This window comes from Neodiprion fabricii, chromosome 3, assembly GCF_021155785.1.
Source record: "Neodiprion fabricii isolate iyNeoFabr1 chromosome 3, iyNeoFabr1.1, whole genome shotgun sequence".
Classification (NCBI taxonomy): Eukaryota; Metazoa; Arthropoda; class Insecta; order Hymenoptera; family Diprionidae; genus Neodiprion; species Neodiprion fabricii.
Genome location: NC_060241.1, coordinates 2,491,373 through 2,519,063, shown reverse-complemented (window position 1 = coordinate 2,519,063; position 27,691 = coordinate 2,491,373). Strand labels below are relative to the sequence as shown.

General features: G+C 37.0%; 1 protein-coding gene across 2 annotated transcripts in view; it reads right to left on the bottom strand.

Moving 5' to 3' along the window:
* LOC124179040 (complexin) overlaps positions 1–27,691 on the bottom strand; it is a 225,898-nt gene that overhangs the window by 114,760 nt on the left and 83,447 nt on the right. For both annotated transcript variants that reach the window (XM_046563010.1, XM_046563009.1), the window contains exon 2: positions 27,348–27,529. In XM_046563010.1, coding sequence (XP_046418966.1) covers positions 27,348–27,402 — 55 coding nt within the window. In that variant the 5' untranslated portion in view covers positions 27,403–27,529. The remainder of the gene's footprint in view (positions 1–27,347; positions 27,530–27,691) is intronic.

The following is a 27,691-nucleotide window of genomic DNA, read 5'->3' as shown; positions in this document are numbered from 1 at the left end:
GTAATTTATTATACCAGCCATAGATCGCGTGCCTTCGTCCGGCCTACAGAGGTTATTACGTATTACAACACTGGAGGAAATATTTCCTACACGCGTGATCATTTTCGTTGTTATTACACTCCGGGTGAGAGAGTTTTGCTATCCTTTCGGGCGTTCGGTCGCGAGTTAAACAGAAACACGCGTTAGCGTCAAATTTCTCATGCTAAATTCTAATCTCAAGCAACTCTCGTTTCGCTTGTTCTTTCTCTTGCTTCGAAACGATGACTTTAAAAAATGAAAAACGAAAAAAGAAGAAGAAGGTAAAAATAAAACTTCAAAATTCTTCTTCTTCCTCGTATTTCTTTTATTCCTTCGAAATGATGACTTTAAAAAATGAAAAACGAAAAAAGAAGAAGAAGGTAAAAATAAAACTTGAAAATTCTTCTTCTCCTTCTTCTTCTTCGTTTTGCCGCTTACTCAAAAAAGTTTTGTTCGATTAAAGAAATTAAAAAAAAAAAAATCAAAAACATTCCTTTCAAAACACTCCTCGACGAGTTGTTCGATTTTGTAATGGAAACACCCGTTAGTCGGCACTGTCGTATACCATGTATACAGACGTATATATATATACGTATATATATGATCTACATGTCGGTAGCAACACGCGGATTCGACGTCGCGTCGCGTGGATCTAACGGCGAGAGAGAGAGAGAGAGAGAGAAAGAGAGAGAGTGAGCACGTTCAGAATTTTGAATTATTGTCTAATAGACCCTTCTCTACCGGCATGCATAATGCATGGTAACCTCCTCCTCCTCCTCCTCCTCCTCCTCCGTTGCATAACAAACAGTCCGCGGTATATATCTATCTATACATACATGCATACATACATACACACGTAAACGTGCCGCCGATGCTGAGGTATATAAATCTCAGGAATAGCCTGTACACGTGCCTCTGCGTACACACGTATGGACGGAAGCGAAGCTAACTCCACGTGTGCGACTGTGACAATATTTGACGGGATAATCTTCGCGCTGTGTCGCGAAATTCGAGCTTACAGACCTCTCTCCTCACCCGTCCGCCAATTTCCGGATGATTTACATTGTTACACGCGTCCGAGAATTCACGCGGAAAACTTAATGTGTGCTCGGTATTAACGACAAGCGTCGTTTCGCCGATGTAATCCATACTGTTCTGAGAGAAGAAGCAAGAGAAAGTTCGAGAAAAAAAAAGACGAAAAGACTCGTGTCATTGTTGCAATACGATTAGTTTACAGATACAAAAGATTGTATTTCGAAAGATACGATCATTTCGGTGCGATGCACGTCACACTATATTTTTATCCCTTATTTTCTTTCCTTCGATTTTTACTCTCTTTTTATTATTATTATCATCATCATCATCATCATCATCGTCGTCATTTTACAAACGCGAACGTATAAAAGAAAATCATTGAATCGAATCGAACGGGATATGTAATTTTCGTTTACAGCAGGACGACAAATTAAGCAAAATTTGTCGGTAAATATAAATGCAGGTGAAAGTGAATGTCGGAAAGAAAGAGAAGAGAAGAAATGAAATGACGAGGTAAAGAAAAAAAAAAAAAGCACAAGAGAAAATAAACGCGATGACCGCGTACACTATTTTAATTTTTCGCTCCGTTAACACCGAGATTCATTTACACCCTAATTCCACCCTCTCCCAACCATTCGACTTTCCCTCTTCCCCTCGTGTTTTATTATTTGCTTATTTCTTTTTCTTTTTGTCTCTTTTTTTTCATTCTTTCCCTCTTCTTGCTGGTTAATTTATACCAGCTCCTGATAAAATTGCGCCACTGTATCACCGTTTCTAACCCTTCCTCCGATCCACGAGTGGTTAAATGTATGTCCATACGTACCTATAAATACATATGTATATATACATATATATATATATATATATATTATATGTACTACATTGCGTATACGTGTTACTATCCGCATGACACTGACGAATGATCAAATTTAAACGTTCTGCTTTTTTTTTTTTTAATTCTTTTTGCTTTTGTTTTCACCCCCGCCAAATACGTACGAAAGATTGTTAGCTTGTAATTTTCGACATCGATATTTCGATCGAATGTTAAATATTGCCGAATTATGAACGCGGATTTGTATTTTCGGTTCATTTGTTTTCTTGTTTTCAATTCAGGCAAATAATTTTTACACCTTGCTTATTATACAGACGAGAAATGAAACGATAAACGAGAGACCGGGTAGCGGGGTTAAAATTCCGAATTTTTTGGTGGCGAAATTTTGAGTATAAAAATCAAACCTTGAGCAAACGTCAAAGTTTCGAATGGGCGAAAATGAGAAAATTTAAATACCCTAAAAATCGCAATTCCGAATGATCCAAGATTTTCACGACTTTGATCTTTCTTTGTTCTGGATTTTCGATTTGTCTGATTTTTTAGACCCACTCGTCGAATAATAAACTACGCTCTGTGGGTATATTTTCAATTTTCGGAATTTCGCTCCATCGAAACTTTACTTTCCGGAACTTTGCTCTGTCGTAACTTGAATTTTCGGAACCTTGCATTCCGGAGCTTTGATCCGTCGGTTTTCCGACCGTTCGAAACTTTGTCGTTTCTTCAAAGTTTGATTTCTTCGCTTCAAGCTTCGCCACCAAATAATTCGAAATCAGACGCTTTCGGAATATTTCAAATTCGTAAACGAAATATCACCGAACGTATCAATTTAAAACTACCTTCTTCAAGGTGTGAAATATCAACTTGTCATACGTTCGTAAGAAAATCAAGCCCAAAAAATGCTCAAGCGTTTGAAAATCACGCGTAGAAAAATAGAAGAAACGAAGAAATAAAAAAAAAAAAAAAAAATTAAGAACGCGACGAATAAAATACAAAACGAAACCACCGCCTCTCCTCTGCTTAATCCAACTTCCTCCGCCAGTTCGCATCCCGTTATCCCGAGAACCGAGGTATCCAGGGTCGAGGAAACATTTCTAGAAACTATGCGGCCAACCCTGCAAAATCTACGACCACTTTCTAGTTCCACATGGTCAAGCCGCTCACCTGCATCGTAAACCTTCACGACCTCCGACCTCCGACCTTTGCCGCCACCCTCGAAGGGTTAATGCGGGTGTAATTAGGAGCGCGTAAAATATCTTGGCTGGTGAAGAAATTTTTTCTTTCTTTCTTTCCTCTTTACCTCTACGGCATTGGAAGAATCTCGACAAAAGTAAAATTGGTTCGATTAATTTTTTTGTTTTCTTTCTTATTTTTTTTTTTGTCTCATCAATTTTCGTAACTATCGCAACGTTTGAATGATCAAAATCGATCGATATACATATTCTTGGTTCATAATTTTTCTTCACACGTTCAAATACGTCCGAATCATTTTCTCTACAAATTACTTAACTCGAGCGTCTTTAAAACAATCAAGCCTAATTCCCTACCTCGTTCTGCCTCCTTGAGGATAAAGGATTTTCTTATACTTTATTCTCCGAATCGATAATTGCCTTTGTTAATTAACTCCAGGAAGGATTAGAGCCCTCGGGATATTCTGCCGTTGATATGTACACTTAAATGTATATATATATATATAAGTTCTAAGCCGACGACTGAGGAAGAGGATCGTTCGCGAGGAAAGGATTTAACCGATTGATTTATTTCTTCAATTTCAAATCTTTGTTATTCCATCCTAATTTCCGTCTTATTTTAAAAGACGGGCCGTGCCGAATGGATTAACATAGTTTTCTTTATTTTTCTCCGTCACCTGTCAGAGCTGACGGAAAATGTTTGCAAAATCAACGTGAGAGGATAATCGCAGACGAATTTTTCCGAACTTCGAGTACAAGGTACTGCGATAAAATGTAAAAGCTAAAAAAAAATCTATGACTTATAAATCTCGAAATGAAAAATAAGTAACGTCTCCGAAACTTTGGCTATATTTTGCTGAATTTTTACGCCATAACTTTTTACAATCTCCAAACCAAATCTCTGTCCAAACTTTAAAGTAATTCGTCCAAGATGAATATTCGTTATCACCTAAGCCTACGATACATTTTATAACCTCCTCGTTCATTTTTCAAAACTTGAATTGTATTACTTCCAAAGGTTAGGTCGATTTTGCAAACTTGACGGAACGATAAAATAATTCAATAGTTGTCAGATATTTTCAACTATTATCGAATCCAGGATCAAACTTCCGAAGCCATGCTAACAATATTAATTCCATGTGATTCATAATATATATAAATATATATCGTATGTAATAAAACTTGCTGAATTTCATGAAATAAAGTTAACGCTGTCCTATTATTTCCAACAAGAAAATATATGGGCAATAAGTTAAATAGAGCAGGTGACGATAAAGGATAAGGTCTTTCTTCTCTTGAGTTTTCAGACGCAGTCTCCGCTAGAAACGGACCGAGCACTTTAATCTCTCTCTCTCTCTCCCTCTCCCTCTCTCTCTTTCTTGGTTTCTCTCTCACGTGGAACAAAAGCCACGAGGACCACAAACCGAAATCAATAGTTTGTGGTCTGCTGCTGCCAGCTAATATAACAGCTACACGCAATTCCGAACCTCCGTAGATTTATATATATATATATATATGTATATATATACACATGATATAATAAAGCCCTCATTTCTCTTTAGCAGTTTTCTTATTTCCCCCTCGTAGCATTGTTCTCATCCCACGTAATTAATTGTCCATTTTTTTTATTTTATTTTTTTTTCTTCCCCCTCACATTTCTTTTGCACCATGATTCTTTGGGTCAGGTTAAAGAACGGAATGAATCGACTTCCGTTAAATCGACAACGATAACGAATTAACGACTCGTAATTTCCATTATATGAAAGAAAATGCCGAGCTGTAAAGTGAAATAATTTACACCTACCTACCGTTGTACGAAAGTGAATATTTTCCGGGTAAAAGTGGAAAGTTTAACGCGAAGAAACAATTATCGCGAAAGGCGAGAAACTGAGTGAAAAGTAAAACGAGTGTGCCGTGAGAAAATATAAAAAGAAAAAAAAACAAAAAAAACGGAAAACAATGAAAAAAACAAAAAAAAAACAAAAATTAATGAAAAAATAAAGAAAGAACAAGTTCTCGTTTCGTTTCAGCCTCCGTCCAAGAAAATCCAAAGCCGCGTGTCGATCTGCTAGTAAGGCTACTTATATATATACATATAAGGCTATATATACATATATATATATGTATATATATATATTTAAACGTATATATATACACACACATTCGTACGTATAGATGATATAAGCCGTGAGAAGTTCGACGGTGGTAAAAGTTTGGGGAAAAATAATAATTGCCGTGGTACGTGATCAGGTTGAGAAAAAACTAAGGGCAGAAACAGTAACAACAACAACAACAACAACGACAATAATAATAATAATAATAATACCAACAAAACTAATAAGAACAATGTATGAATGACAACGAATTTTTTGGCAACAAATTTCTGCTGCCTGAATTTTTCGAAATCTGATTTCACGCAGATTGAAAGATGAAGGAAGAAGAAAAAAAAAAACACGAAGAGAAACGAGATATTCAACGCACCGTGAACAAGGAAAAAAAATGACGTCGATTTAAAAAAGATCAGAAAAAAAAAAAAATACTTCCAAGGCATTTCACGGCGTGTAAATAATTTTACAACACGTTTCGCTTATCCTTAAAGACGGAATTTTATTTTTTAATTACAAATCCTTGCCCTTTTTGCCAATTGCCTTACTCTGCAGGTGAAGTTTTAATGAACTCTCCTTTCCTGCGACGGAAATGATAATCATAGTAGTAGTAGTAGTAGTAGTAATTGCAGCAGAAATTTTTCGATCGTCTTCGTTACGTGTTCGGAAATCCGTTACTTTGATATTACCGTGGATCAAAAAGGGGTCGCGGACTTTCACTTTTGCGATTACAATTAAGAATGAAATGTCAGACAGGCGATTTTGTTAATAATTAAATTAACGATTCGCAAAATTCACGAAGATACAGGCTTGTAAAATCACAAGGGGAACAAATTACTTCCTCTCTTTTTTTTTTTCACAAAAACTCTCTTTTTTTCTCTCGTGAAATGTAGAAAAACGACATGAAAAACTTATCGAATTATTCGACTGATTCCCATCGTACTAAAACTATTCGTTCGCTCTTTTTTCCTTTAATTTTTTTTTTTTTTTTTTTTATTTTATTTTTTTCTCGTTCTCTTTTGCATTCCTGAATTTTTTTCTTCAACCGACCGTGCCACAAAGTACAAAAAACCGAATCGCGTGACCCACAGGTTCAAAAATCACGCAAGAATATTTCTAGACCATTATATTTGAATTAAGATAATAATATTTCGATCATCCTACATTCTTAAAGAAACAATTCGATAACGTGATAATACAAGGGGGGAAAATACGTCATGCGTGTAAAGCAAATTAAGTTTATTAGCTCGGAGTAAAACAAGCCAAGCAAATGAATATATATGTATAATGTGGTACCTATATATATATATTTATACATTATATGTTTGCGTAACGCGTATATTATACATGTAAAGACACTCAGAGTCGAAATGCAAGAGTGGCGGTGCAGCAAGAAAGGGTGGCAGAAGTCGCGGTGTAATTTCAACTGGTAAGCATAGTAATTACTTGGATTAGGGGGAATGGTCTTGTTGCGTGTAACTGCGAGGAATAAGGTAGGAAGGGTAGGAAGGGTAAGAAGGATTTCTCGCCTCGGCCGCAAGACAGCTCTTTGTAATTAACGACACCACCTACCAAACTTTACACAACCGTTGCGTTCCGAGAGTTGACGCAAATTTTCCTACCGCGTTTCTACGCTGAGAAAAATTTCATTTCTTACGGTAACTGGAAAAATTGAGCAAAACGGGTGTCGTTGGAAAAAAAAACTGTTCGAATATCGTTGGTATTGCGAAAAACGAGGCACGCTTAACTATTTCGCGCTATCGCAAACCGTTCGAACAATGTTTCAAATGTTTCAAAAATAAATGGATGAAAAAAAGTCGGCCATTACAGGCCCGGTCTCGAAATGTTTGGATTGGAAAATACAGTCTCTGGGAATAGTTTGAGAATTTTAAAATAAGATCCTTTTCAATATCGCTTTAAATATTCATAAATAATTGAGCAGTTGATTAAAAATTTTACAAAAATTCAGTTGGGAGAATTGCGGAAAAAATTTTAAACAAAATCAGAAATAGCGAAGGTCAGACGTTGGTCGGGTTCGCATGGAATTCCCCATATTACATATATTATTTTATAAATATCTCGTCGATATAAATAAAATTTCAAGACAAGGAGCGTTGACGAAAAAGAAAATTCGATAAAAAAACTAATAATATTTCCATCGTAATAAAATATTTACAATAACGGTTCAAACGAAATTTCTTCTCCGTCTCGTTTTTCATTTTTTCTTTCTTTTTTTAATTCTTTTATTCCTCGTCTTGTTATTCGCAAAAATCGTACAATTTTTTTTCCTCCGCATCGTTCTTCCTTCTTTTCGTAGGCAGGTCGTAAAAAAATTTCCCAACTTCCGCGCATAAAATAACCAACGTACAGAGCTTATTCATTAGGTCCGCGGTGCCCTCGTGATCGGAGAAAAGAATAATTCGGACGAAGTGGAAAAATGATGGGTAAAACTTTTCACGTACCTAATATCCCGATACATAATGTGAAAAGAAACGTTACGTGCGGCTATTCGGTGTACTTGAGTTAATAAATTACGCAAGAAGTTAGTCGTTATTTCTAACAGATGATTTTTCCTTTCTCTTATCTTTGCATTTTTTCTCTTCCCCCCCCCCCCCCCCCCCCCCCCAAAAAAAAGCTTCAAGAATTTTTCTTCCAAGGTTAATTAATTCGCTGCCGATAGGCGTAGAATATATATTACACAACTTTTTCCCATGCATTCTGGAGTCAAAATTATCATCATCGCCGTCGTCATTGTTAGCATTATTCGTTTTGGGTATCGATTAATTTTAGAAACAATACAAAATTATACTGCCACGAACGATCAATTTCATCCATTCTTCTTCTTCCTCGTCGTTATTTTGTTGATGAGTTGGTCCGCGGAACAAAAGTGAAAAATAAAAAAATAAACGGCAGGTAAAGATGAGGAGTAAAAGAAAGGGAAAGAAAGAAATAAAGAGGGGGCAAATAATAAAAAGGGGTTGCCAAGGATCGTCTGCTTTTCCGTAAGTTATCGTTCTCCCGGTAAGCGAAGAAATACCGAGATAAGAAGTCGAAATCGACGAAACAAAAAAAAAAAAAAAAAAAGTGTATATATATATAAAAAACGAAAGAAAAAAAAAACAAAGAAGCCGTAGTAAAACAAAACAAGGGTTGAGGAAAAAAGGAAAATGAAAAATTCACGGGTCGCGCCGCTGACTCGACGCGATTTTTTACCTCGTCCGATGTCCGAGACTTATCGCGAGAAATTTATCCCTCCCCGATTGAATTGAAGCTGCTTCGCAAAAACGACGATCGCTAAATTTTATAACATACGTGAGCAAGAAGAACGGGTAATAAATAAAAAAAAAAAAAAAAAAACCCACCGTAGTTCGTCGTAGATTACACTTCACAGAAGTGTATGACACAATGAAAAGGGCACGGAACACGAAAGAATTTGTCAAAGTGTGAATGCGTAAGATTCATTCGTTCGTAGGAAAAGTAAAAATCCTTAATACCGATGAAACGATACTTCGAAGGACGCGGGATGCGAACGAAGCTTGGATAAATCCTCGCATCCTCCGATCTCGGTGATCGTCAGAGCGGAATGTTCGAGAGGAAGGGTCGTATCCCGAGATTGGGCGTCAGAGTTGAAGTGCGAAGAGGGTTTTCCGGGTTTTGAGAAAAGGAAATGAAGACGCGGAATATGGGGAGAGGAGAAATAGTGGAACGAAAACTGCAAGCGTACCCTGTGAGCTCAGCTTTTTCCGAGCTTCGGAGGCTCGGCTCAAAGCCGCATCGCCGCGACGATTCGAAGAAGAATATGATCCCGGTTTTCTCCTCTAAGAGAGGAAGAGCCTTCCTTTTCCACATTTCCGTCAGTCGCTGACCTCGCCTCCCGATACAGCGAGAATCGGAGAAAGGATCCGAGAGGAACTGAAGAATCAGATGTAGAGAGAAACTGTCTGCGAGATTAAAGCTTTTACCAGCCTCTTTAAACATCCACCCTCTGTACCGAGGCTGAGGTGAAAATTAACGACGCTGAAAAAATTGCATTTCCACCAAATACCCTGGGAATAATAACCCAAACAAAATTGACTCGCGACAAAAATAACCCGTGGCAATAATGAACAAGCAAAAAAAAATAACATGTGACAAAAAATCATATACACGTAACAATAATAACCCGCACAAAATTGACCAAAATCGAAAATGACAAACCCAAAAATCACCTGCGCTAAAATGAACTGTGACAAAAATAAACCGTGCGAAAAATAACTCATAATGTAATATAATGTTTTGTCAATTTTTTGTCAAATTTTTAAATTTTTGTACCGGGTTATTTTTAGACGGGATAATCAAAAGTCGGTAACCCTAAAAAATGACGATATTATCGAGATCGAGAGACAGAAATTAACATCGGTCGAGTCAAATTTCAATCACGGAATTCATTCTCAGCGTGGGAAAAAAATTTGTAACTATAAAAATGCTAAAAAAAGAAATTTCAAAGATTCAAATCTCTTTGGTAACTATTTCCGTTTCAATTCGCGTGTTCCAAATTTTTTTTTTTTTTTTTTTCTCTACCCACATCAAGCAGCCGACGATGATTGAGAAAAATTCGGCCCGACCGACGCGAGCTTTCGAGCTTGCGGGAATTTTTCGATAGCACCGTTTCTCGTTTCCCGGCACGTTTTTTTTTTTTTGTAATTTTTTTTTTCATCCGAGACCTTACCTCACCGCATTTATATCCTTAAGCGATACTTCAACGGTAATAAGGACGAATAGGGTGGACCGTCAACCGTGATATAACGTTGCGGAAAAGTTCCTTCATTCAGCTTTTCCTCAAGTTTCTTCACTGATCCAGGAACTCGGGAAAGAAGTCGGCGCAATTAATACTTTTCCCCGCACAGCGAGACAAAGCCGCAGTTTCTCCTCCTCCTCCTCCTCCTCCGCCTTCTCATTTTCTCAATTTTCTCCTTTCTCCTCTACGAGTCCCCGAGCAAATTGATCGCGTCATTTTCATTCGGAGAATTTCCATCTCTTTCCTCCTTTCACATCCCAACGAAAATTTTCTAAACCTTGAAAATCGCCCAAAAATTTTTCCACGGTCTTCGTACCCTTCGTACGTCATTTTTCCATTTTACTTCTTTACAAGAATATTTACCAAAACTTGTAAAATTGATTCTATCAACGATTCCGTCGTACCTTCGTTTCCTTCTCGATCTTTCTCTCAATTTTTATTTATTTATTTATTTTTTTTTTTCTTTATTTCTTCGCTCCCCCTCCCTCCTTTATGTTTTCGCCGAGCAAACGGCTAGGAATTGATTACACAGGCTCGTTAGCGAGGGGTTCGATTAATCACGCGTGTTTTCCCCGTGTTTCGTATCCTAACGTGCCGCGATATTACACGTACAATACACAAGCGCGGATTCCGGCCGTTCAAATATTTAATATTTAACATCCGAGGTGAACAGCAGCGCCCGTTTCTAATCTCTGCAGTTTTAATTTACCGTAAAACCCAACTGGGCGTAATAAATTTTGCGCTCTATCGAAACCGGAAATCACACATCCGGCGCCTCGTATCAACGACTCGAGTTTTTGTTACGATTCAAAAAAACTTATCAGGCCTTGTACTGTCCGAACAAAAAAAGAAAAAAAGAAGAAAAAAACAAAAAACGAGGGATAGAAATTGCAGAAACGGTTAAGCGAGGCTTCAAAAGCTGAAGCTCGATTCGATCGAACCGACTTCAACAAAATCGGTGGAAAAAAATTTCAATCAATTTTTTTCCGGAATTATTTCTGCAGAAGAGAACCAAAAAAAAAAAAAAATCAAGTCACAGGTTATAATTATAAAAATAATTATAATTTGATTTGAATAGAAACGATCCGTGATATTTAAAAGACGGATCCAATTTCGGTTGTATAAAAACGAATATCAGTAATTCGACTTTGACAAATTTTCGACAAAACTTCTGCTTGACTTTTGATTTTCAAAATCCGAACAACTTGACCGATATTTCTGTATTTTCTTTTTCAAATCTTTCACCCTCGAATTACACCGTTCGACAGACGTTTTCCGTTTGAAAAAGAGAAAGAAAAAAAAGTCGACCACACGGTGGCTTTAAAGTGATTCAAAGCCAGTCTGCGCTGCTTTTATGGAAGCTTGCGGCTTCGGTGCAGTGGATATTAATGCCATAATCCACGAGACGAGCGAGTACCGAGTAATTAATCATTCAAACATCTGCCGCTACTGCTGCAGTAAATGGAAGCTTAAAACGACTCTGCTAATGCGTGCGACGTGTAATTGTGAGACGTCTTTCCGGATGAAAATTGGGCCAACTTTCTGCCAAGCGTGGATATCAGTCGGAATTATTTATACGTATAACTGTCAACTGTCACTGAGAGAGAAGAGAGCGACGTTTTGAGGATGAAAAGACAGCAAAACTGAACGTCAAGAAATCACGATTATTTTACGATGAAATTTATTAATTTCGCTCGATTCAACTGTACGAATAAAAAACGTAGGAATTTTCAGGGTTGAAGACTTTTTTGTTTCTTTCGATATTCAACCAAGTTTCAGGAATTTAAAAAAATACAAAATAAAAAAATTTCACCCCTTTTCTTTTGAATCTTTCGTCATTTTTATGGGTAACGATTTTTTTTTTTCCCCCGTGTCTTCAATAAATTCTATTTTTCCAAGTACACTGCAAATATTTCGGTGAATTTTTAGTCCCAAAATATTCTTTCAATCTCTTCGCATTCTCGTCAAAGCTGTTGAGCGTTCGAAAATGGCTAAATAATAAAAGAAACTTTGACGAGATACGTTCAAAATTGAAGAAAACACAAAGAAAAAAAAAAAAAAACTTCAAATTTCTCCAAAATCCGTTAAACTTTCTTCGGTGTAAAATATTGAATGGCTTTCGAAAATCATAGATTGTCGAAATCGAAACGAAGGGTTGAGTAAAAATTGACGTTCAGACCTAAGCGGCGAATTTCAGGGAATCAGGACCGATCTAAAACGAATTAATATTTATATCCTTCAATTTCACTCCGCTATACATAACACAAGGTAGAAGGAATTTATCAAGAGGCACGCGGTTGGTTTCAATGAAATTCCATCGCGTCTAGAATTGGAACTTAATAAAGGAGCGTCATACGCACACAAACCGAGAGAATTCTCTCGTTCGTTCAGAAATTTTTCTTCCCACTTCTCTAAGGGTTGTTTGGATGCTATATAGGGGAAGAAATTGAATGCGTTGAACGCTCATTTACCCGAACCCTTTTCTCTCTCTCTCTCTCTCTTTCTCTCGTCTCTATTCTCCGTTCTCTCATCTCTCTCAGCTTCGCTGGAGAAAGTAGAGTGTAATGGAAGTAGAGGGAGAAAAGTGAGGGGGTGGGAAAAGGGAGGGAGGGAAACGATGGAATCTTTAATATAGTCTGTCCTGGAAGACAAAACTCCCGTGGCGGCAGCGAAAAGGGGGAATGAAAGAGGGATGAAAGGGGGATGAGAAGGGGAGGTGATGTTATTCACAGAAGTACCCCCACGAAATTAACCACCCACTCTTCGTTCTTTCCCCACCTTGTTCCTCTCTTCTCCGCAATCTTATTCATCTCTCTCTCTCTCTCTCTCTCTCTCTCTCTCTTTGCATTGAAAATTCCACACCCCTATATTATTCAACTCATTCTTCCGTTAACGTAAATCAAATTGCCAATTTGAATGTGAAAATTTTCATAATAATCGTGTTCACCAGGGTTGCTGAAAAAAATCGACGCTTGTCTTCTTTTTTTTTTCGACTTTTCTCTCACAGTCGCTACGTCAACAATAACTCTTGAAAGTGTCGAAAATGTCGAAAAAATAACAAAGTAAGACCTTTCTTTCGTACAGCGTACAATATTCCCTACAAATTCCGAAACGAAAGTAAAATTATTAAATAAAATATAAAACGGCGTTCAGTATTCACGAAGTATCAACATCAAGGGCTCAAATTTTAACTCTCGTCTTATTTCCTCTTTCTAAAACTCTACAAGATTTGAGTTTTGAGTAAAAATAAAATCAAAGAAAGGGAAAAAATTAATTGCGGAGTTATCGCCTCGCGTTGAATTGGCGAACGATAATCGCGTGGCGGAGAGACAGATGGAAGATGAGAAAATAAAAAAAAAAAATAGAAAAAATCGTCGGAGAAAACCGCTGTGCTGCGGCAGACTTGTAGTGTCGTCGAGTTTCGAATTGCAGAAGCGCTAAGCGGTCCGTTTATCGGGGGATGCGCGTTGTAATTGGGGAGGATGATATAAGGGGTGGTCTTCGATGGCGGCAATTCCGATTCCACGTTTCGTCGAAAGGTCGCTTTCGCCGTTTACAAAAGGCGACCCCCCCCCACACTCGGCTAGAAATTGTTTTTCAAATTGCCACCCCGTCATCCCCCTTCGTTTTTTTCAATTCTTTTCACGTTTCTCGAGAGCCGTTCCGTAATTCCTTCGACCTTTTTTCGCGTCCAACCGCGTTCGTGCTTATTTTATTTTTTTTATTTTTCTATTTCACTTCGTTTCAATTTCATTTCATTCGCATTTCATCGGGCGGATGATAATCGTCCGACGTGAATGGTAGAAAAAATTGAATGATTCCTACAACAAAAACGATTCGTCGTGTAGAAAGAGAAGAAATATATTTAAAAGAGAAATAACTTTTCATCCTACCGAATACGAAATATCGTCAAATTTGATAATCATCTTTTGTCATGTCCGTTTGATGAGCGTTTTTTGCTGTCACCAAAATTATACATCTTCTTTCAAAACGAAGAGAAAAAAAAAAAAGAAAAAGTTGTCAACCAAATCGATTACTTTTTCACTTATCTATCTATTTTTCATATGACATTTTATACATTTATTGAATATTTTTGAAAAATGCTTTCAACAATTTTCTTGGCTTCTATTAACCTAACGATCGATTATTCGTGCCTTTAATTGCAATTTTTTACCATAAGTATGTTCAAAGTTCAAAATGTTTTGTCGGTTTGGTTATTTCTTTTTTTTTTTTTTTTGTTTTTTTCACTCCAAATCCCATGAAATAGATTTTCACATTTTTTTTTAAATTCGACACTTATTACGCGTCATCTATCTTCGGTTCTTTCTCTACATTTTTACCCTCACCGGTCATTAATTTCATTTCGACCGTAAACGGTGAGACATCGAATTTTCAGAGGCGTTAAATAAAATTTGTCCAACGAAACTTCAAAAACGTAGAAATTCAAAGCTATCAATCGTCGAAATATTTTTTTCCCTTTCGATACTTTCATCCTTCGACGTTCCGACATTCTCATCTTTCAACTCTCTACATTTTAAAATCCAACAAAAGAGATTCCCGAGCTGTAAGAGGAAAAAAAAAACAAAAACCACTCACTCGCACTCGTATTTTTTAATCCTTCGATATTTCAAACCTCGTCTGCATAAAAAAAAAAAAAAAAATATCCTCAAGAAGGTAGAAAAATAAATGAAACGAGAATAAATCTTGTACACCTATCTACCGCGAAGAATAACGAACCTGATTCGCATCTCCGTGGCAAGAAATGAGAATCGGAGAGGAGAAAAAGAGAAAGAAATAAAAAAAAGGGAACAAATTGAGCAAGAAATGGGAACAGAAACAAAAAAAAAAAAGTATTAATAAAACAACATTAATCTTTCAACCCGCAATAAGATGCCGTGAATTCGATGTCGTTAGCAGGTAATATGTCTGTGATTTTCTATCCGCCTGCCCTATCAACGTGTAACAATAAAAGTGGCTCGGGGAGGTGTGTTTTAGACGCGATAACACAAAGTCGCGGTGATCTTTTGACGATGGTTAACAATGTCAGCTACCAGGGTTACAAGGGGTGTGAGTTAGCGAGACTCTTTTTCCTCCCCGTTACGACTCTCTCTCTCTCTCTCTTTCTCTCTTTCTCTCTCGGCAACGACGGAAGGTTCTTCCCGCGGCAGGGAAGTAGAGAGGTTTGACGTTAAAAGAGAAGGGAAGAAGGGCACCAGACGTCCATCAGCAACTGATTGTCAGGTTAATTTTTCCGGATTAATTAGCCAGACTGCTGCTTCCACTTACGTGAACGTATGCAAATTTAGATTAGTTACCATGCAGCCGTACATATTAATACCGGGGAAAATTACGTGTAACGAGGAGAATTTTTTTATCATAGAAATTTTTAACTCGTTATTTTATTAATTTCGCGGCAGCTTTTTTTTTTTTTTTTTCTTCACTTCCTCTTTTCTACGTTTCATTTTTTATTTTTGGCGCATCGAGTTCAAGCTATTTCATTTCTTTTTCCCGAACTTCGTCTCGAAAGAAAATAAATCACGAGGGTTAAGATGCAGGTTTTCAAAATCTGATTACTTTACGAGTCAAATATCCTACGATTGAATCGATGTGTTATTTTACGACGTGTTGAAGATTCGTCGAACAATATTTCGCGGAGAATTCATTGACTGTGAGAATCCAATCAACCCTGATCAATCAGAATTAAAGACAAATGCCGTCCAAGGGGATAATAAGCAGGTTGAGAATCCATTTTCCGAATTATAGAATATTATTTCAAGCTTGTCAAAAACCTCGAACCCTCTGCGTAACTTCATCATTCTACCGTCACATTATCAATTTATTTCTACGGACAACCGTACCTGCTCACAATTTGTTTGCACAAATTATTTACATCCGTATACAGCATATAATACGTTGATTTATACAGACTTTTTAAGCACAGGTAAATGAACTCAAAATGCCGCGCGCATGCTTATCGGCTTCGGTTAATACGGAGCGATAAGTCCTGATCCATTAGCGGTTTGATGTCTGGCGAACCGCAGTATAATAAAAAGTACTGAATATATTAATTGGTTGATTAAAATTAGGTCAGGATATCACGTGAGTTTAAATACATTGCATAAATATATAGGGTCGCCCTTATTCGAGGGGGTTGGAAAAATTTTCATTGGGACGCCATCCAGATCTGTTCCAAATGATTCAAAAAAAAAAAAAATCCGTTCCACTTTTCAAGCCTCTACATCAATTGAAACACGTGTCTTTAAGCTCTGAAAGTTTGAAATGTAAGATACATGTTGTTTTTATACACCAGTTATTTCGTTTTGTATGACTTTGGTATATAAATTTAAGAAACGATTTGAAATTTGGCAGATTTGTTGCTTGTAATGATAAGGAAAAACCCTAAAAATTTCAAAATTTCATAATTACTCTTCCCTTGTATACAATAAGCTTAATAAAAGTGACGCTATTGAGCTTGTATGTAAATAAAAAAAAAAGAAACGTATTATAAAAAATTATGATAAAATTTTGTTATTTTCAGAGTTTCCTCCTGTCGTTACAAGCAACAACTCTGCCAAGTTTCAAATCGTTCCCTCAATATATATTAAAGTCATAAAAAACGAAATAACTGGTTATAAAAACCAGTTATCTTACATTAAAAACTTTCAGATCTTAAAGACACGTGTTTCAGTTGACGTAGAAGCTTGAAATTCGCCGCAAATTTTTTTTTCAACGATTCGCAACAGATTTTGAGGGGAGTCCCGATGATAAATTTTTCTAACCTCCAAATAAGTACCACCCCAAATTAAATCTACACCTGTCTACAATTTACGACAAAAAATTGCAGAAAATTTATACACTTCATTAATAATTAGACGAATCTCCATCGTTTGATTGTAATGTAAACGATTCTTCTCATTTTTCTTTACCATCGTTCTTTCGATTCGAATGACAACGATGATTAAATAGACCGAATATTCTTTAACAACCCTCGTTTCTTCTTTATTTTTTTGCAACGTTCTTTAATTCTGCATGTAGGTAAAAAAAAAAGGTTAATGACCCAGAAAAAAAAGAAGAAATAAGAAAGAAACGCAAAGAAAGTGTACGCACGTAATTCGACGCGAGAAAAAAACATCTTCTCCGGATGGTAGAAAGGAAGAAAAAAAATCAAAAAATCACGGTGGCACGCGAGTAAAATCTCAGCCTCCGAGCACAGTTGCGGAAAAATTCTAGCGAGGCTACGAAAGTAGGTACGAGGTTGTAAAGCAGCTAAAAAAGCGTATAAACATAAAATAAAAAAAAAAAAACCGACGCGCTCGCTGCTAACACAGATGGAGAAATGAGAAAAAAAAAAAATAAAAAAAATAAAAAAGTACGCGCACACGTGCGTGTGAACGTGCATGCACGTACGTATGTCGTATAACGTATCACGTGATACGTCGGGGTGGGCGGGGGTCGATAAATGGGTGTAATATATTTTTAAAAGAGCGAACTTAGATGGCCCGGCGAAGCTTTTAATGTCACCCATTTCTTTTCGGATGGCTCATAAACCGGTGAAATAAGAGATCTTCTTCTTTTACTTCTGCCCCGTGCGCACGGGGCTTATACTTTTTATTTTTTCTCCCCTGACCGGTGATTTTTTTTTTTTTTTTTATTTGTTTGTTTGTTTTTTTTTTTTCTTGCTACCTCTTCCCGCGTCTCCCTCTCTATTTTGGTCACTTTCTTCAACCCCCAGATCACTCGTCTTCGAAAACTTTCCCCTCACCCCCCGAAGCTCTTCCACTCTTATCTCGGCCGTAAGAAAATTCGTAGGAACGAAAGAGGCAAGAAATAAAAAAAAAAAAAAACAGACACCCGCGATACTCGTAGAGGGAAAAACAACGGAGGAATTATGCGCGGAGGAATTTGAAATATGAATAAGAAAAATAAAAATAATTCTAAATTGGATAAAACTGTGTTGGTATAATATTGAGTTTTCATGAGCATGGAAAACCGCAGCTGCGTATATATATATATATATGTATATGTAAGAATGTATGCAATTTTCGCCGCAATTGCAGCCGCAGCTGCATTGCACACAACTGCAGGAATTTATAGTACATATTTCGGTGCATAACGATCTATATACATGTATATATACAAATATATATTATATGTATATATATGCGATGCGAATGGCATGCCAGCGATGCATTCCGATCGAACAATGTTCCTCCGCATAACCGCTTCACCTCATATTATACCTTATTACATAGCGTCCGCATCTACGATATCGTATTACATACATTGTATATACATATGCATGCAACGGCACGGAAGCCTGCGGAACGAACGAAACGCGACGGTTGTAATTAAATATCGTTAATTGGTATTTGATAAGCCTTGTTAATCACGTATGTATGGGGAATTCCGTGACATCTCGATCGGAAGATTCAACGTCGCAGATTGGCTTTGTCGTTTTTTTTTTTTTTTTTTTTGTATGAAAGTACGCGACGGAAAACGCTGTAGCAATTTTTTTCAGAATTCATCGACCCGATCTGAGAAAATCTTACGAAATATTTTTGTCTCTCGAAGTTATGAAATTTTTTCCATTTTCCAATTGGTGCAAAAGAAATTTTCTTACATTTTATAAGATTTTTCTCAACATTTTCAGATCGCGGAAAATTAAATCATACCTCAGATACGCTGGGTAGAAATATTCCGGAAGAAATTTCAATTACCTTTGTCGTCGCGTAGGCTTTCGTACAAAAAAAATTACAAAACCAATCTTAGACGTCGACGTAGAATCTTGATCGAGATGTCACGGAATGCCCCATATATACGACGTATAGGTAAAATACACGCGAAAACAATGCATTACGAAATTCATCGAGTGTGTCATACCGCAGTGTTTTGTAATTACATGCCTAGAGGCATGGGAAATTGCCGAAATTGTGCAGATGTTAGTTATGTAAATTAACGTGATATTGTTAATATAATTATGATTTTAGAATAGAAACGTAAAAAAAAAAGAAAAAAAAAAGACAACAAGGCTTTCAACGATATTTTCCATGAAATTATCCTGCATTTTAAAGGAAGATTTATCAAAATTGACATAAGCGAAAAATCAAGTGGAATTTTAACAAAATATTTCATTGCGTCGAACCGACATTTTATTTTATCATAGAATTAATTATCACTCTTCAATTCGGGGGAATCGATAGAGTCTCGAATCTGAAAAATTTCACTCGATTTGAGTGAAAGTTGCAAATAAATTTCACACAGAGTGTCCGAGGGTGAAATGATAAATAAATAAATAAATAAAAAACAAACAGCACAATAGTTGCTTGTACTGCATATATTTCCCAACTGCAATTTCCTTGTAACGCGAATTCCACCGATTTCAGTTCCTCGTTTCGCTTCCACGATTGAGCTTTACGTAATATGTATAATATATATATATATATATATATATTATTCGCATTATTATGCAAGGAGTATCAGTTTTGTCCGCGATTGAGTTTGAAATTAGTTCTTCAAACGAGATGAATTTTCAAACACAACGTCGAGACGGTCACAACCGTGCATAAGTAATACGTTGTAAACAATACACAGCCAGGAATACAACGGACGAAGGAAATTAGCTGGAATAAAAAGAAAAACTTCATACATGTAGAGAGCGTTGCGTCTATGTGAGGGAGAAAAACTTTGAAAGAAAATATTACAAGTTTAAAATCGATACTGCGAATAAAAATTATAACGTAAATGGTTTAAAAATATATATGGAAAATCTTGAACTTATGAATTTATAGAAAAAAAAAAAAAAATACGTACGGCAAGTGAAATTTTGATAAACAATTACAACCGATTATTATTCTGAATTCTTTGTTAAACGTAACACAGGCTTTGGATAAATGATGACAAGTAAGAAAAATGATGAAAAATTATGCCTAACAATAAAAAAGGAATAACGAATGAGAGAGTAACCTTTGAGATTGGAATAGCGTCGTATATTATACAAGAATACTGTTTTTCACCCTTTTTCTCTCTCTCTCTCTCGCGAATTTCGTTCCATCAGCGTGATAGGCAATAAAAAGACAAATGGTCCGAAATAATGTCTGCTGTTTAAGTCATGAACCTGCGGTGTTTCCTCGAAGCAAGCCGGACAAGCGGAAACTGTTGGCACCGTAACACTCCCAAAGAGTGAAATGGAAATCTTGTCAAGGCATAAATATGGATGTCCTTGGCCTAGGGTTGCATCGGAAAACCGTTCCTTTTTTCCAATTCCAATCAATTCCTCTCCCCGGTTTGCTCTCGCCTCGTTTCTTTTCGTTTCATTTCATTTCGCGAGGTGTGAAGACACGCGAACGAAGTGAGAAAAAGAAGAAAAAAAAAAAACAAAACAAAGAAAGAAAGCAGAAGCGAAAGAAAAATCATCAACGAAAGTGTGAGGTGCGAATAAATGGAAGAAGGAGAAAAGTATTTTTCAATTCATCGGCGTCCAAACTGCCGTTGTTGCTTCTTTGCCGATTTTCTATACGCCGTTCCTACACCTGTCGTACACCTACATCTCCGAATTTGAAAAGTTCCCAAAGCGCCTAATTCCAAATCATCCGACGGCGAAACTTGACGTAAAAAAATCAGACCTTGGAGAAACAACGAAGTTTCGAATGGTCGGAAAGCCGACGGCTTCAAAGTTCCCGAGTGCAGGATTTCGAAAATTTAAATTACGGTAGAGTAAGGTTTCGAAAATGAAAATCTACTCGCACAGCGTGGTTTGATCAACGATTGGGTGTAAAAAATCAGATAAATCAAAAATTAGAACTACCAGGATTCCGTACGTGAAAATATCGAAAATCCAAAACAAGGAAAAATCAAAGCGTTGAAATTTCACGAAGCCGAAAATTCACGGAACCGAAAATCTTGGATAACTCGGAATTTCGATGTTTAACATTTGAGAATTTTCTCATTTTCGCCCTTTCGGAACTTTGACATCTTTACTTTTAGAATTTCTCTCCTTCGCAACATTTTCGAATCCAGAATATCCACCCCCCTCCTTTTTCCGTCTCGCTATCGGTTCGTCGTCGCTTTCGTGTTTCCTCCCGTGACCGTTCTCAAATAGAGAAAAGCTGAAAACGAAAAAGAGTATAAAACGAATGGAGAATGACCGTCGCGCGTAATTTCATCAGGAATTGAAAACCACCCCCGTCCACCCGATTCCATTCCTTTCGAAATCGCGTTTGAGACAAACGTGGTATTCCCCAATTCCCCCAAGAGCCAATCTCCGGATCGGTAAAAATTGCGATCAAAGTATAGCCGCCGCTTCTCGGTAATGAAATAGTAAATAGAACCCTCTATCCGTCGACGTAATACACGTTTATCGCACACCTACGTGCATACACGTACGTACAACTCCATTTCTATTACTCGACGACTATATCCTACATATACGTATATACATATACATACATATATATATATATATATACATATCTATGTACAGCTGTTGAAAGGACCGAGTCTGAAACTGAAACTCGGACTCTTCCACTCGACTCCCTTCCTTTTTTTCTCTCATCCCGCCATCCCGATTCAATTTACCCTCTGCGGTAATTTAAACATCGTCGGTTTTCCAGATTTTTCTCACCGTTTGTTTTTTTTTTTTCTTTTTTTTTTCTCTCCTTCTACTTTCTCTCTTTCTTTTCGTTCTTCTCTTCGCTCTTCCTCCCACAGTTCTCTACACCTTTTTTTTTTTCTTCTTCTCCCTCCCTCCATTTTAACCGTAGTTCCCTTACCTCCGAAAGCTGCGGCGATATTTCGCGTAACATTTTTGAGGTACGCGTAACTTCGATAATTCATAAAACCGAGGGGCGACGAGGAAAATTCGTTCGCGAAATTGTTGAAAACCGGAAGGGAAAAAGGAAGATGAGAAGAAGAGGAAAGCGTAAAAATTGAAATTAATTGAATATCGAGGAAATATTTTCAAACTGTTTGAAAAGATTAAAGGAAAAAAAAAAAAAAATCAATATTTCAAGAAAATTGAATCTAAAATCATTTCAGACGTCGTTTCATCGATCCAAGAAGATCATGTCTACATCATTTATCACTATTATTATTTATTTATTCATTTTTCACCTTCTACGACAATAATTGATTTTCGATAAAAGCACTTCGATCACGAATGTCGAATTTATTTACAACATTTTACACAATATTACATTAATAACGCGTAAAATTGAGTCAAATCATTTTTCCGACCAAATATTTTAAATATATTACATTATATATCCGTCAGCTACGTCAGTTACTCGTTTCTTCATCTTCTAGCATATTATATATATATGTATATAAGCTCTGCGCCAGCAGCGGCTTTTAATAAACATGTAAAATATTACCACGGGGATTTCTAATTAAAAATATCAATCTTCCTAATGAGAAGACCTCGAGGAGGGGAAAAATAAGGTGGATGAAAGAGGGAAGGGAGAGAATGTGCGAGGGTGCTCCCTGTCTTTCACCTTAAACTTTCTTTGCCTGCAAAATACGTACGGATTGTCCGTACATAATTATATACGTACACAACTATATATATATATACACACCTATAATATACCTACGTATATATATATAATTGGACAGTCATTTGTCGGAAAATTTCAACTCCTCCAACGACTGATCTAAGAACTTTATGATTTATATATACATATATGTACACTTATATAATAGATACATAAAATGCAGGTGTACTGTATATTTCTTATACTCCATACTTATATGGAAAAAAAAAAAAAAAACAAACGCCATTATTCCTCATTCAAGAAGTCGAGACTTTATATTTATCGTTATTATTTTTACCCTCACCAGATGAAGAAAAACGAGAAGAAAAAAAAAAAGATCAGGAAGAAATTAATTACCTCCAATTTGAAAAGTCGCTTGTGACGAATTTAGAATATAATCTACACGGTTTTCCCCGCCTTTAAGCTTTTTTCTGTTTTTTTTTTTTTTCCTCGTCCTTCCAACGAGTAACGAAACCGGAATAAAGATAAAAGCGAAAGAAACGGTAAAAACGTAAAGGAAAACAAAAACACGTAGCGCGAAAAGTTTCATAGAGAATTGGAAAAGCTAGCTGTGCTGTTTCAAGCATACCTTTGTAATATACATGCCATACACATATCACACATAGGTTATAGATATACGAAATTCCCTTTTCATTATACCTGAAATAATATTTCCTCCTTTTAATTTGGGAAATTTTCCGTACCGTATCGTATCAAGTATAATTATACGGCGTGCCAATTATGAATAATGAATTGCGAGTGAAATTTACAGAATATACATAATCGAAGCGAACTTTTATACATATATACATACACACACACACACACACACATATATATACATGACACATGTATATATATGTATATAAACGCTCCTAATTTCTTTCGCTGAAATTATTTTTACCACTGATATACCGCAACGAGTAATTTTCACACTTTTTTTCTTCCTCGAGCATATCGTCACGATATTTTCAAAGAACAATCTTACGCAAAATATTTCCAGCACATTTTTTTTCCTCACCGGCGGGCAGAGAGAGGAAAAAAAAAAAAAAAACCATCAGTGCCAATGAAATAATCATAATAATTAATTATCGAGCGTTTTGCGAAATAATTGAATTCATCCCCGTGCCTACAATACATCCGCGTATACAGCACGCCCGTATCTAGTATATAACGAAAATTCGGACATTCAATTACGCGAGGCGCCTCCATCGAATACCCATACGTACGTACATAATGTATATATATATATATGTATATACACACACGTATATATATATATATATATATGTATATGTATATAAGTTTATATACAATATATACATAGCTATATACCTGTATAATACACGCGTATATAAAAGCTTTGCAGGGTTTCTCCGGTCATCGTGTTGCACTCAAGCACCGCAATTTGCTCGGGCATGCTTTTAGTTTCGCGTTAATGATTTACCCTGCCTCCTGGACGTACTGCGTACGGGTATATATACGCAGGCGCGCGTGTGTGTGCGTGCAACGTATTGTACGCGTGCGTTATATACTTCTCGTCGATAACCCCTACCGCGGCCAACTATGATAACGAGCAATTAACCGTATTTATTAAAAATTCCCTTTATTTTATTCATTCCATGTTCCCGTGTTTTTTTTTTTTTTTTTTTTTTCTTTGTCATTTTCAAAGGAACGATCGTTCGTTACACGTATAAGAAGTGAAAAAGAAAAAAAAAAAAAGAAAAAAGAAAAAAGCACACGCCTCCCTTTCAGAATCATCGATCATCACATCTCGTAATCGTTCGATATACAAAAATTCGTTACACCTGATGCAATTTTTTCAAATCGCGTTTCAACGATAATTCGCAAAAGAAAGAAAAAAACGAAATGAAAACACGCTCAAGTCGACGGGTTACAAAAAAAAAAAAATCACTCGACACCCTCTGAACGCACGAGATCGGCGGAATTGAAAAATCCGCGTAAAGGAAAAGGCTGAAGAGAAACGAAACTCATGACGAACGTTGCGGAAATGTAGAGACACGGAGAGAGAGAGAGAGAGAGGGAGAGAGAGAGAGAGAGAGAGAGAAAGAGAGAGTCGCGCTGATTGCTGATTGCTGATTGCCGATTGCTTTCAGCGTAATTAGACCACCCGTCGGAAATTCTATGGATGTCCAAGGGTGGATCGTGAGACGGCTTGGCATGTACAGCGGGGTTATATTTTGCGGGGGTTGGGCGTAAGGATTTCGGAGTGGCGTGGGAATTGCGTCCGTAGGAAATTCTCGGTATCAACCGCGAGTCCTTTAACTCCCATTACCGGAAGTTGGGGGAACAGGGAGTTGTTCAACGGTATCCCCGATGTTCTCCGATAGACGGACGAACGGATGGATAAATGAACGAATGGATGGATGGACGGACGGACGAATGGCGATTTCGGATTCGCGGTAAACCGCTGCTTCGATCCGTCGGACGGAGAGGCTCACCCTTATTTCTCGGTGCATGGATTGAATTTGCCGACAACCTCGAGGGTTAAACGATATTGATAAAATGACGAAGTAAGAAAACGAATAGAAAATAATTAGGTATAACGGTGATCAAAAAGAACAGGAAAATCGTTTGCTTTCTCTTTTTATTTTTTTTATTTTTTTTTTTTCAAAATTTACATTATTTCTATTCCTGCGTGTTTCGGAGGAAGATTGACGATAATATTACGATACGGTTGATCAAGCAATTGGGAAAAATGTATAAAAAACTGTTACACTACGATGTATTGTATACGTGATATTGTATAACGGAAAATAAATATTTCTTAATTTCAAAATCAGAAATTAATTTCATTTCAAACCAAACCTTTCACAGATATGTAATCCGAGAGAAGGAACAACGAGCTAACGATAGCAAATTTTTTTTTTTTCTTCCGAGCATACGATAATTTACAGTACCCTAGAATTGATGAAAATCCGTATCATTAAAAATCTTTCGATACTAAGAACCGAGTTTTTGCGATAAAAAATCAACCCCAATGAAATCAAAATTCATCACATCTTGCACGTAATTGAATAAACAGCGATTTGAACATCGATGCCTCGTTTCTCGAATTATAGACGGTAGATTTTATAAAAATTATACAAATATAATTTGACGAATATAAAAAAACGATTTCCGTAACCTAAGAAGTTCGATCCTTCGAACCGTTCTTACTATTATCATCGTCATTATAAACCTTATTATTACCATTATTGTTATACATAATTGTACGTACGAACATATGTATAATGCATGTAGGTGTCGCGGTAGATTTGGGGAGGGTAGAAAGGAAAGGAAAGGAAGGGGGCGAAGTTTGCCCCGTTATCCCGACGGGGGTGAGATAAACTCGCGCGTTATGGTAATGTATGGTAATACCGACACTCCCCGTAGCCGCATCATGAAAATATACCCAAATTTACGACGATAACTGGCATGGCAGGGCGACGCCGAATCCACCCTCCAATGCTGGACCCGCAACTCGGGTCCGTCTGCGTGGAGATTTTTCGTCAACGATACGGTGGGGGGGGGGGGGGGGGGGGGTGAATGGGGGAAATTATGCGCGTAAAGAATTTCCGAAGATCGCCAACGTTTTGCGTTTTATCTTCTTTTTTTTTCTCTGTACAATCGATCTTCGATTCGAATTCTCTGCGGAATATTCAATTTTATCTTCAACTACGAATTGTAATTTTACAAACGAAACGATTACTTCTGTTTCACAATTTTTCAATCTTTTTTTTTCTCCGCCGTAGCAACGATTCAAAATATATGTACACGGACGATACTGGAGATAGATTCCTACAACAACATTGTTACCGACACTCGGTCAAGTGAGAGGATCCCCACCCCAAGAAAATTTCAGAAAATGGTTTGCGTCTTGGTTAAGCGTCGGTAACAATGTCGGTAAGGGAATCTGTTTAAGAGCCCGTTGTGCAAACCTACTGTTCGACAAGGATAACAGTTGTAATCCGCATCGTTAGAAGAAAAATAAAACACCACGGAAAAAATTAAACATCTACAACTTTCGTGAAATAAATTAATCTGAAACGCGTTACGAGACGATCTTCGTTCACTGATTCCTCTCTCTTCTATAATTACGTACGTACGAATCCGCGAACAAAGAAAAAAAGAAAAAAATAAAAAAATCAAAAATACGAAAGAAAAAAATACTAAACGAATATTACATTTTCAATCGTCTCTCGTGTGAGAAAAAATATCGTTTCAACGACGACTCATCCACCGTTCGCGTTCTAGATGATTCGATTCATTGTTGGAGGAAATAACTTGGATCATACAAATCGCACGTTTGTTAGCACGATTTATAGGCATATACATATACGTACATACATTCATCCGGAAACTTAAATACCCACGTTACACAATGTTACCCAGATACCAATTAATCTGTGCAAACTTTGAGACAAAGTTTCCACTTCGTCCGAATCACATTACATAGCACATATATATCGACAAGGGTATTATGTATTTAACCGCCGTACGCACAGCATTGCGGATTAACCCGTCTATAAATTTTCGCCACATCATATCGCAGTCTCGAAACACTGTACAAAACATCAACGAACCCGCGACAATTCACGCGATCAAATCAACAAGCTCCGTTCGTCCGGTTCCATTGATTCGTAATTCATTCGTTGTAGAAAAATCGGTTCTTCTCGGTCTCGATTATCACATAAATTGTTTCCTTGTGTCGCGAAGAAAAGAGAGAAAGAAAAAAAAAAACAAAAAAAACACAATCATAAATTCTGATATACTCTATTCCGAGAGAAAGAAGAACACACGCACAGACGCAAGTGGAAATAACGGGAGAGATGATGAATAAAATTACACATTGTAATGACTGACCTTTGACAGCGTTGAGCTTGTTGCCGACCATCTGCTTGGCCACGAACGCCGCCATCTTGAATAACTTTTATCCGCTTCCTTAGATTCTTTTCCTTTTCCTTTCCTCTCTTCTTCTTCTTCTTCTTCTTCTACTTCTTCTTTGCTCTTCCGCGCTGCTGTCTTAGCCCTCTAAGCCCTGCGTACTGTAAGAAGAGAAAAAGGGTTTCTTATAGTATAGTTCCCAGGAGGAAAGAAGAGCTACTGTGGCGAGCCGGTCTTATGAGTCGGATGCTGGATAATATCGATCCCCCCCATCCCTCGTCCCCTTTGGTCTCAGCGGCTAATAACTCCCCCGTATTTTCTTC